The sequence below is a fragment of the Ochotona princeps genome, chromosome 14, assembly GCF_030435755.1.
Source record: "Ochotona princeps isolate mOchPri1 chromosome 14, mOchPri1.hap1, whole genome shotgun sequence".
NCBI lineage: Eukaryota > Metazoa > Chordata > Mammalia > Lagomorpha > Ochotonidae > Ochotona > Ochotona princeps.
The window spans coordinates 27,052,283-27,064,788 of record NC_080845.1 but is presented as its reverse complement, the minus strand read 5'-3'; the positions used below and the strand labels follow the sequence as shown (position 1 = coordinate 27,064,788).

General features: G+C 39.1%; 1 protein-coding gene across 1 annotated transcript in view; it reads right to left on the bottom strand.

The window, feature by feature from the left end:
• ERP44 (endoplasmic reticulum protein 44) overlaps positions 1-12,506 on the bottom strand; it is a 94,725-nt gene that overhangs the window by 62,577 nt on the left and 19,642 nt on the right. Inside the window, exons 2-4 of the mRNA XM_004580955.3 lie at positions 5,172-5,244; positions 3,525-3,564; positions 1,103-1,218 (exon numbers count right to left, since the gene is read on the bottom strand). Coding sequence (XP_004581012.1) covers positions 1,103-1,218; positions 3,525-3,564; positions 5,172-5,244 — 229 coding nt within the window. The remainder of the gene's footprint in view (positions 1-1,102; positions 1,219-3,524; positions 3,565-5,171; positions 5,245-12,506) is intronic.

Sequence of the window (12,506 nt, the reverse complement as noted above, 5' to 3'; positions counted from 1 at the left end):
TTTTTAAATTACAGATTAAAAAATTTTTTTGTTCTGTCTAGCACAAGGCTATACTAGTAAATTCCACAAACTTTTATTTAACAGAACAGAAAAGAAGCAAATAGCTCTGTGAAAGCTTTAGCTCAGGGGGACAGGATTCCAATCCCAGCCTGATTAGAAATTAAGCTAGATAACATTAGTTAAGTGACTTCATTTCCACTTTCTCATCAATGAAACATAAAGTTATGTGTATCCACAAACCAATTCTAACTGATAGGTTAATTAGAAAGGACAGGAAATTTGCAGAATGGAAGCTAGTTCTGCTTTTAGGCCAACTGATCAGTAATTCAATGCAATAAGCTTTTAATGAGTAGTCTCTGTGTCTCCAGGAAACTGTAAGGGGCTTGAGACAGAGATTAATGAGTGCCTTGCTCTCCACTTAAAAAGCAGAATAGAAAAGAGGGGAAAAAAAATCCTGCCTCGGAAAGCTCACAATGCAACTGATGACAACTAAGCCACAATAAACCAAATACTACTAAATACGATTGCGATACTAAGAAAGTTCAAGAATAACAGGAGTATTCAGAACAAAGCATCATTTATAGCTCACTAACTTCAGTAAAGACAAATGTGTCACAGATAAGTATGAAGATTTTCCAGAGAATAATCTGTTTAATTAATAAAAATCAGTATCTACAGTTAATTATACTTCACACACAGCTTAAAAGGCCAATTTTGGCAGAATTATTAAAATAACAGTGAACATACAAAAATCTGACTGACTTGAAATGACTACAAGATTGTATTTTTGCATGATTTAAAAACTAGTAGAAATCCATTTTTTCTTCTAAAACCTTCTTAATTTTGGTATGCTTTCAGAAAAAAAAAGTTCTGATTTATTAGCGATATGCATGATCTAGTACATTTTAATGTAAAGAAGCAACAAAACCAATTCACACAGGCAAAATGGAAAGTTTGCCATAAGTATATAAAGATTAAATTCTACCAAATTAATCAACATTCCTAGAACTTTCAGAGTTTGTCCACAAGAAAGACGTGTGGGTTGGAAGTAGGGGTGGTAAGGAAGCAACAGCTGATCCAGACTTCCTGTTCAGGTACTTACAGTGCTGATCACAATCAACTCTGGCAAACACCACTTGATTCTGACTTGGATATTCTTCCTTAATGACATCGGAAGCTTCCTCAAAAATTGGATGTAACATTTGGCTGAAACGGCACCTATACACAGACAAGGATACCAATAAGAAGTCAAAAGCACAAGTAATAAGATCTTCTCTCAGCTATTACCCACTGATGAACCTGGAACCTCTTCCGGGTCTCCCATGTGGGTGCAGGGTCCCAAGGCTTTGGGCCATCCTTGACTGCTTTCTCAGGCCACAAGCAGGGAGCCGGATGGGAAGTGGGAGCTACCGGGATTAGAACGGCGCCCATATGGGATCCTGGCGCGTGCAAGGTGAGGACTTTAGCTGCTAGGCCATGCCGCCGGGCCTAACCCATAGTTTTTTTTAAACCCATAATTTAACTATGGGTATTTTTAAATACGTGCAATCAATCATTTCCAATTCAGGTTGCATAACAGTAACACAATCTGTAATTCTTTCAACACAAAACCCTTTAGTTCAGAGAACTTTATTCTGGTTCTCAGATATAATCTAGTCAGGTACTCCTTGAAAAGTATTCTACTCCTTTGAGTCTCCGTTCACGTATTATTTGTAAAGTGAACTGGACTACATAATCTGCTGTCAAACTTGTGGTAACTTTTATTTCTAGGCCATCCTAATTTACTTTGGAAAATGCTATTTTGAGTACATATCATGTTAATCTAGAAAGATGATGTGAAGAAACTGACGACTAGCCTGAAAGCTTACAGATGATTAGGACTTAACTAAGAAGCACGAGAGAACAAAGAGTGTATCATGCAGGAAAAAAGAAGTATGACTAACAGTCCAGAGGTGGAAGAGTACAGACTCGACAGGAGTTGAAAATGTTCAATATAATGAGCAGAATGTGGGAATGCAGAGGCAAAAGAGATGGCCACAGAGGCAGGAAGAGAACCAATCATGAATAGCTTTTTTTTTTTTAAAGATTTATTCATTTTATTACAGCCAGATATATACAGAGGAGGAGAGACAGAGAGGAAGATCTTCCGTCCGATGTTTCACTCCCCAAGTGAGCCGCAACGGGCCGATGCGCGCTGATCCGAAGCAGGGAACCTGGAACCTCTTCCGGGTCTCCCACTTGGGTGCAGTGTCCCAATGCATCGGGATGTCCTCGACTGCTTTCCCAGGCCACAAGCAGGGAGCTGGATGGGAAGTGGAGCAGCTGGGATTAGAACCGGCGCCCATATGGGATCCCAGGGCTTTCAAGGCGAGGACCCCAGCCGCTAGGCCACGCCGCCGGGCCCCATGAATAGCTTTCTAAACCAGAGTGAGGGACTTAAAATTCAACTTGCAGATAGAGGAGAGCCAGGGCTGGTTAATCCTCAGCCTGCAGCGCTGGCATCAGCAGACGATGGCCCAAGTGCTTGTGATCCTGTACTCACAAGGGAGACCAGAATAAATTCCTGGCTCGTGGCTTTGGATTGGCCCACCTCCAGCTACTGCAGCCATTCAGGAAGTGAACCTTTGTGACAGAAAATCTCTCTCCTTTTGTGCCCTCCTTCTCCATCTGTAACTCTGTTTTTCAATAAAAAATAAATCTTTAAAAAAAGATAACGGAGAACCATTTTAAGAGGCATAAGGTTTTTAACAGGAAATGTAAACTAATCTAATGTTCACTATGGGAATGAACTCTGGCTTACCCTGAGGCATAAAGAATGGAGATATAAAAGATTTTGCCAATCAGTACTTCTTTCCAGCTGAATCTTTTTTTCCCCTACATTTGTTTCATATTATTTAACACCTAGCACATGCACTATCTTTGTTCTACATGTTGTCAGTGATAAGACATTATTGCTACCATCAAAGTTCGTTTGCTAGAGCACAAACATAAAACACAAGATAGGAAAGGGAAAAAAAGTGATACATAGAGCATTCCATCAGCACAGAAGACAGAATCTGATTCAGGAGGAGGAAGAATATCCCGGAAGATGCGGTAGATAGTGATAGTCTGTGTTAATTAATCCACTGTCTACACTGTTTTTCATTCTTAAACATGGGATCCTAAGTCCAGACCTCCAAGCCCTGCCTTCTTTCAGCACTCAGAATACGTGCAGAATTGCAACATGCATTTTTGATTACGAGTGTTATTTGAGGTTTTATGAATATTTGTTAACAATTTTCATTTCAAGATGTGAAGGACAGGATCAGCTACATTTTTCTTTTAACACAGGCATCTTAAACACTTTAAGCTACCTCATTTGTAAATGACCTTAAGTGTATAGTGTCTGGAAATGCTGTCTTGCTATAAGAAAGGGTTTTGCAATCCCCTTAAAGAAGAATGCACCATTAGCAAATTAAGAGAAATAAAATTTAAGTAATGCCAAAAAGGGCCAAATCAAAAAAAAAAAAAAAATGCTTACTTACCAGTCAGCATAAAAATTTACTAAAGCAACATCAGCATTATCTGAAATTGGAAAACAAACCCAAATAAGCTAAGTTATTTGTGTCTACATAACTGACATTAACAATTAACACAATAACAATTAAGCTCCCTTTCACTCAGAAATCCATACACAGAGCCATGAACAGCTTATACAACAATGGCAGGCCCTGTCCCTTTTTTTCTAAATCTGCCATCTTGACATCTTCACTGCATCTTATATTAACATAAAGCATAAGGGAATTCCAGTTCAAATCAGGAAATAAGCTATGACATAGTCCACCCTCATCGAAATTGAAACACAAGTATTTGGATTTAAATAATTCATTTTTTGTTCTTCCATATTTGTAAATAACTGAAGATTAGCTTCCCAAGTAAAATTATATTTCATAAAGGGGACATGTATAAGTTATTTGTAAACCTCAGATATCCCAAATCCTTAAAATAAGGAACTTATAACAGATACTGTTGCACAAATTGCACTTTTTCTGGTTCCCAGCCACTGAACAGTTACTCTCTGTTTCAAAAGTAGCTTAGTATCATTTGCATTTCAGGATGTTGAAACAAGAGAAAAATGTAGCTCTGTTTATTGTGTATAAATTTAACCCAGGGAAACCTACACTTACTAAGTAAGTGCTCTATATACATACATATACATATACATACATATATATATATACACACACACACATACACATATGTATAGCAAGAGAATACACACACACACACACACACACACACACACACACACACACATATGTATGTATTCTACAAGTTTCCAGGTACATCTTTATTCAGCCTAAAGCAGTGAATACACTGTAGTTCCTGGATCTGAAGCTTCAACATCACCTAGAAACTCATGAAAATTCTGAGAGGTGGGAACTAGCATTTTTACAGGAACGGGGGGTCAGTACAAGCAGTACAGATATTAATAAACTCTCTAGGTGATTCTGATACATACTAAAGTTCATAAAATCACTTCTCTAAAGAAACCTTTTACAATAGAAATACTTTTGGAATTTAAAGTTTCATGATCACAGAGGAATTTGATATTCATTTAACATTAAAACTCATACATACAAACTATTAGATGAAACAAAGTGCTTTTAAAGAAACGAATTTATGCATATTTTCTTAAAAGATCCTAAATGGTGATAGTCCATCAACCAAATCTTCATTTTCTCTCCACTATTTTTAAAAATAAGAAGAAATAGTTTCCCCCAAGTTAAATGTACCTGTAATCGCACTGTCAGCACAGAATTGAGTGAAATCTATACATAAGTGTCTTTAATTGGACCAGTAGCAACAAGGGATCAAAATAGGTGATTTTGCAAAGAGAAGCTACTGCTGATTTTCAAGATCACTAACATTTAACACTCCACAGCAGGAACTCTTCCTCTAAACAGACTTCAGGAAAAGGACTTGGGAATTATTAGGAATGCCATCAGGACGGGAAAAAAATCAAAAAGACAAAGTATTACCACACTCACAACATGGAAGACTTGACACTTTTTAAGAAATTTATTAAGCATCAAAAGTAAAAGTGTTCCAATACTAGCTCTCCAACTATGCTAGTGAACTGAAGCTTTGATTCTTTTATAGAAAAATACTGAAAGTATCAAGGTACTTACTTAGAATTTCATCTATATTCTCTGTATTAAGACTTGTGATTTCAGTTGTTACTGGAGTAAAAGCCCAAGTTACCTAGAAATTTAAGAGGAATATAATCAATAAATGTGTCCAGCAAAGACAAAGCATAAAGCACTGAAAAAGAAATTAATACAGTTGACCTATCATGACTTAAAAAATCATCCATAAAATGGTTTTAATTTTTATTATGCATTCTAACCCGTGACTAGTTAAATGAGATAGCAAAAATGTTAACTTCTCAGGTTGGAAAGTGATCAAATAAGACTTCAATACTTCGAAGTATATAAAAGAAATTGCATTTAGACAACTAAAAAAGCTGAGAATTTACCCACCCTTTTAAATTCATTCATTCAGCAACTTCATCACACTCAAGAGAAATATCGTCAGGAGCTTATCAGTTTTGAAAGCATTAATACAAAAGCAAAGGTAAGTTTGTTGTCACATTATAATTTTAAGATGGAAAAAATAACAATGTATTCAAGAAGACTTATCTACAAAGCATAAACCAAAAGTCCTACTTACATCATTTTTTTTTAAAGATTTATTCATTTTATTACAGCCAGATATATACAGAGGAGAGACAGAGAGGAAGATCTTCCGTCCGATGATTCACTCCCCAAGTGAGCCGCAACGGGCCGATGCGCGCTGATCCGAAGCCGGGAACCTGGAACCTCTTCCGGGTCTCCCATGCGGGTGCAGTGTCCCAATGCATCGGGATGTCCTCGACTGCTTTCCCAGGCCACAAGCAGGGAGCTGGATGGGAAGTGGAGCTGCCGGGATTAGAACCGGCGCCCATATGGGATCCCGGGGCTTTCAAGGCGAGGACTTTAGCCGCTAGGCCACGCCGCCGGGCCCACTACTTACATCATTTTCACTTACTGCTGAAAATGCACTGAGAGATTATTATACCTAAAAAGATTAAGAAGGTTGTTGTTTCTACTTTAGTGTATCTAAAATCTAAAATTCAAATTTATAACTTACAACCTATAAAACAAAAATAAAATTTTAAACTGAAATATCCCACTTCTGGTTGGAGTAGGTCCCAGGATTAGGGAGACACCAGGAGTCCCATATGGCTAGGTTGTTGGTGGTGCTGATCTTGCTGGAACCTGTTTGCCTATAGGTCTGAGGGCCATACCAACCTATTTTGATCTGTTTGACGCCACAGTCAGTATTATTTTCCTGTGGGACCAGTACAATGCAATGAGCTCACTGAGTTCTTGCCAAGGTCAGCACATGCTCAGCTCACTGTTTTCTGCACAGTCTCAAAGTCCTTGCCACATTGTACAAAATGGTGTCCCATACACCATGGCTAGAGTTCTGATCTGCTGGCCATCAGGTCTTAAGGCTATCCACCCTATCTTGGGTGGCCATGTACGATACCACATTGTTGCAGTTCACTGAGCCAGAAATGAGCTCACTCCCAGCTCAGTGCATGTGCTGTACCATATACAGCACTTGCCTCCTTAAACAAAATGGCGCCCAACATGGCTCTAGAGGGCAGACTGGACTGTAAAATCCACCCAGGCAGATTCTTTTTATCTCCACACAATGTTTACAGTCCTCAAATATGAATACATGGGCAAGTAGGACTCATTTGTAATAATTCTGCACTGACAGGTAAATTATGACTTTACAAAAATGTAGACTCTGTAGTATTACTAGAAATTTACAGAGGCTGCTTTTTTCAAGTATCGTGTCTTCTACATATAAACAGCCTAAATAGGCACTTCAGCATGGAACTGCTGGCCTCCCAGAGAAGCTTCCAAAGAGGCTTCCTTCCCTGCCGTTCCCTATGGTATTACCATAGGTGCTACACATGCCAGGCATTCTGCAGCAGCATGCTACAGCTCAGTGTACTTTTGCTAAATCTACCATTTACTTGCCTTTATGCTGGGAGAGTCTCAAGGTACTTTACACACTATGTCTCTCATATAGCAAGAAATAAGTCATGTAACAGGCAACAGTTCTCTTCCATTTTTAATCTGGATTGACAAATGAGCCTACTACTTCAAGTCCCAAAGCCTTGGGACGCAGGCTGCTTGTCCTCCCTGGGGACCACTCTTTTCACGGAATAGTCAGTCCACTCACATTCCAGTTTTGCATTAAGCTGGCAGGCAACAGAAACACAAAGGTTTGCAGCTGGCTGAGAGGAAGCAGATGTTGAAAGGTCCTTGGAGAACAGAAGCTGAGACCGACAGGAACTATAAGGGCCTTGAGTTTGGGTATCAATCAAGGTACACTTCACCTGGTTGGTATTCCCAGAAGCATTATAATGAACTAGAGGTTCCAAGAATAAGGGGGGAAAAAAAGGACTAAATAAGACTAATACTAGGAAACTGCTTTAACCCTTGAATTGCTCAGTGATAACACCTTCCTATATAATATTAATTTAACTAATGTTCGCATGTAAGAATTAATCTATATTAACAAAGAAATTTTAGCACTCTTTATTAACAAATACGGTGTAGAAATGTTTGGTAAAACAAATTCCACAGCCAAAATATAATTCAAATACAGATAATACAATCCCAATCATAAATTTACACAGTGAAAAAAACCATGGATAAATTAAAATAAACAAAAATATTTGTAATTCAGATACTTTGCATATTAAGTATTTCATCATGTGTGGATTTCCACTAATTTTATTGATATTATGCAGTAAGCATTGTGGTATATCACATTAAGCCACACTTGGGATGCCTGCATCCCACAATGGAGTGCAGCTTAGCCTGATCCAGCTTACTGCTAATGCATTCAGGGAGGCAGCAGTGAACAGCTCAAGTGCTTGGGTCTCTGCCATTAACATAGGAAACACAGATAGTATTTTTGGCTCCTGGTTTCAACCTAGCCCGGCCCTGGCCACTGCAGGCATTTGGGGAATGAACAGTGGATGGACGCTCTCTCCCTCCTCCACATAGCTCTCTCTCCCTGTCCCTGTCACTCTGCCTTTCAAGCAGATGAAGATAAAAATTGGTATCATGAATATTTCTTCTTCACTATACAGAAAAATGAGAGAAATTTTTACCTGGAAGAGACCATGTATTTCTCTGATCTTCAGAGAAGATACTCTAAATACAAAATGCTTTTTAGGACTGCAAGATTCCCCATGTGTGGAAAAGACTAAAACTCTAGCAATGGCAGTAGAAACAAATCATTAAGAATTTAGAGAAAATTCAACACGAAAACTGCTTGCTCCCTTGTCTCTCTCTAACGGCCTAGAATCTGGGGGTACTAAGTTAGTAGTAGTACTGGTGAGACAATATCCCATTTATCATTATTTCTCAACTAGATTCTACCAATGGTTTATGTAAGTAACATTCTAGAACAAACACCAACATATGTAAACAGTAAATTCTGATTGCTGTACTGGATACTACACTGTTAATGATAAAAGTATACACATATTAGCATATATATTCTTTTGTTCAGTCACTCATTTATTCCTCAAACATTTCACCATGGTTACACACTATGGCTAATTTAAATAAAGGTATATAAATAACATCATGAACATGTTTGCATCCAACTAGATAATCAAACTTCAGTTCATACTAAAAAAAAAAAAGACTCATTCAAATATTTTAAGGTGATAATTCTTGCAAAATCCTTCCCTATTCTCAAAAGAAAGTGCTGGGTACTGAAGGAGAATTACTTTGTATTTTAAGAATTCCCTTTCTGTTGAGGTTTTCAAGCTCTGAGGGGATTTTAATATGGAACAATTTGATCAACACTGTTACTGAATAGCCATAATGTTCTAAAACATTAAAATATCTGAACAATCTGATTATTATCCTTCTGGACAGGATGTAATAGAAAATAAGAAAGCACTGCTTGTGGGGTAATTTTTGGAGGTAGGGGAGGTAGAAGAGACAGAGAGATTACTTCTCATATGCTGTTTCACCCCCCAGATGCCTACAATAGCTGGGGCTGGCCCAGGGTCCAGAGTCCAGGGGTCAGGAGCTCTATCCAGGTCTCAGACATCAGCCAGCAGGGACCCACCTACTTGAATCATCATCAGCTGCCGCCCAAAGTGTGCATTAGCAGGGGACTGGAATTAGAAGCTGAGTCAGGACTCAAACCCAGGCATTCTGATGCAGGCATCTTAAGCAGTGTCTTAACTACTACACTAAACATCCACCTCTAAGAGATATTCTTAATAACAAATTGAACCTGACATCCATCTGATCAAGCAAGAAGGAGTGTATAGGAAACACTGCATATACAGGAATAAGTAAAAAGACACTACAAAGAAGTAACGAAGCAAACAGCCTCATCAGAATGTGTGTGTGTGTGAGAGAGAGAGAGTGACAGAGAGAGAGACTGACTCATAGGAAAAAGAACAGTCTAGGTCTGGGCAGTGTTTGGCTATGGGGTTGGGGTGAAAGGAGCCGCTCCCAGGGCAGCATGCAGGCTGCAGCTGGTGCCCGAGCCAGGCTGGACACAATGCTGGGGACTCAGGCCACAGTCACTGATGCCACCAGTGAGCTAGTCCTAGGCATTCCCAGGCCCTAGAGATTTCTTCCCCCAGGGTAAGTACACCATGAGGGAATCTTGGGAACTGGATTAGGCCCCTGGCTCTGCCCTGCCACCACTGCCTTGCAGCAGGAACAGTCTGGACAGTGTTTGGCCCTGAGGTTGGGGTGAAAGGAGCCCCCTGCAGTGTGGCAGCTGCTGGGGGTGCCCAAGCGAGGCAGGACCCAATGCTGGGGACTCAGGCCATGGTCACTGCTGCCACGCAGTGAGTGAGTCCTAGGCTTTGGGCAGCCAGTGCACCTACCGGGTGCCAGGCTCTGCCTGCTGGTTGCATAGCAGCGAACTCTATGGTTTTTAGGACATGTAATTGCTGCCTAGGGACATCCATGGATAAGGCCAATGTGAGTGCAGGTGAGGGATGAACCCTGTTTGACTACCTCAACAGGGGACATGCAGGAGCTGGAATTGGGGGTGGGCCAGGCCAAGCCACAGCACCCACTGGCAAAGGCCGAGGCATGGTGGGCCATGCCAGACTGAGCCGCGGCACCCAACCAGCACACATGAGAACCAGCGGGGAAGGGTGTTCCTGGGATGGGGTGGGAGGTTGGGTGGGGCTTCTCCCTTTATATCCATCCCTCCTTACCCCAGATACACACACACAAAAAAATGTGGAAACAATGGTCTTATCCACTTTCCTGTAACCCTTGAACCTTTGTGCCCTAATCAACTATGTAAAGATTATCAAAATAAAAGAAAAAGAAAAAAGAACAGTCTATATTTAGGCTCCCCACAAAAGCAGACTCCGAGATAGGAGTTAAGTATTTGGAAGATAAGGAATAATGGGGAAGAGAAGCAAGGAATGGAAGGCAGCCAGTACCTGTAGTGACTGAAGAAAACTGAGTACTTCAAAAGATTAACAGAAAAACAAAAAAAGAATCAAAAGTAAGATTTAAACTTGGAAAAAAAAAACACACTCCTTTGTGAAATTCATGCCGTTTTTTGGTAACATGTATTTTTCACGTTGCCTGGAAAAACTTACTTTGTACCAAAAATGGTTTTGTCCCCAAATGAACTCCTACTTTAATTCCATGGACTTGCTCAAGCACCACTGTAGTATACCACAATTTTGGCATGCTAAACACTAAAAAATACCAACACTGTCACCTAACTTTAAAAAAAAATTAAGGCTTATATTGCATAGATTGTGGTATTTCCTAAACTATGCTAACAAATTCTTTGCCCCTCTGATGCACCAGCTTTTGTTGCTGCATTTCTACACTGCAAAATATGAAGAAGATTATCTTTTACTTACGCCAAACAACACCATCGTTTGTTTCTGGCTGTTTTGCCAGTGAGCAAATAGTCAAATAAAAACAAAACAAAACAAAAAATCAAACAAACAAATCCATAACTGTTCCTTAGTGAAACTTTTGATTTCTTGTTTTCCATATTCACTAAATGCCAGGATGACTCGGGCTTCAGTTTTCTATCCCCGAGTACTGTGTCTTAGGGTAAAAACAGCTGTATCACCAAATCTCACAATGACTCCATTATTATATAGATGTAAAACACTAATCCACTATTTACAATTTTCTAACTATTGCATTAGTTCTAATTAAATTAATTCCAAATTCCCACCAGAAGTAGTTCTTGAGAGACTATATACTTGTGAGATACTATCCCAACTAAATGATCATTAAAAAAACTTTAACGATATCCCATAGTCCACATACTGTTTTAATTACAACTATAAAATGGGTTTGTCTTTCCTGCATTTGAGCTAAACCCTCTAGTGAGCATCTCAATGCCTTTATATGGATTAAAGGCTCATTACCTCATGACTTCATCACTACCATGCAGTAGTTCGGCATTCTCAGTCCTGCTACCAAAAAACTAAACAGGGAATGACACTGGCTTGTCAAAGAAAATCTAAATGCAGAAATCTATGTCCCTTGCCAATGCCTGTCCCTTGTTTGATTAATTGCCACGAGATAAACATAAAGAAAAAAATGGAACAAGGACTGGCACAATCACAGCTGTACTATTTACTTCAATCCCCAAGACAATGTGGGCGTTAGAAAGAAAAGACCAAATGGCAGAAGTGAGGGAAAGAGAACTCATTTTCCTATAGCTACAAGAACTTTCAAAAAAAGACAAAAAGGTTTTCTAGCTACAGAGATTAAAGGTTGTCAATCAACATTAGAAACAAATGTGGTCAACTTCTACTCCCTGAATTATCCACTGCCTTTATAACATGTATTAACAACGAAATACAGGAAATCCTTAATCTTCTATATCTGAATTTCACTCAGACACCTACAAATTACCATTGAATTATTACCCTACTGGGTTTCAATGTAGCAGCCAACATATATTTCAATTAACTGTGATTTGGAGCTGTGCACAGTTTAGTTTCAGCCAAGCAGCAACTGATTTAAGAATATATTCCAGGCAACACAAAACTTTACAAATGAAACTTTAAATAAGTCACTGCTAATTTCGCAATATGAACTTTCATAAAAACTTTACTTGCAACTATTATAGTCAATTAGTTGAGGTTACCATGTACTAAACCACAATTGAAACTTGTGATTTTAGGCAGTCTGAGGATACAAACTTTAGTACCTGCTGTTATTTGCTGTGTGATTTTCAGCATGTACTTCTCTGCTTCAGATTTTCTATTTGTCCATAAATAAATTGAGCAAACAATGTAAGGCTGCTTTTCACCCTAATATTCTTAAAAGATCCTGAGACACCAAGGTGTCTCTCACCAGAATCTGCATTCTGAAGAGAGCCATTAAAACCAAAATCATCAGACCAGAAACTGCTTCATAAAA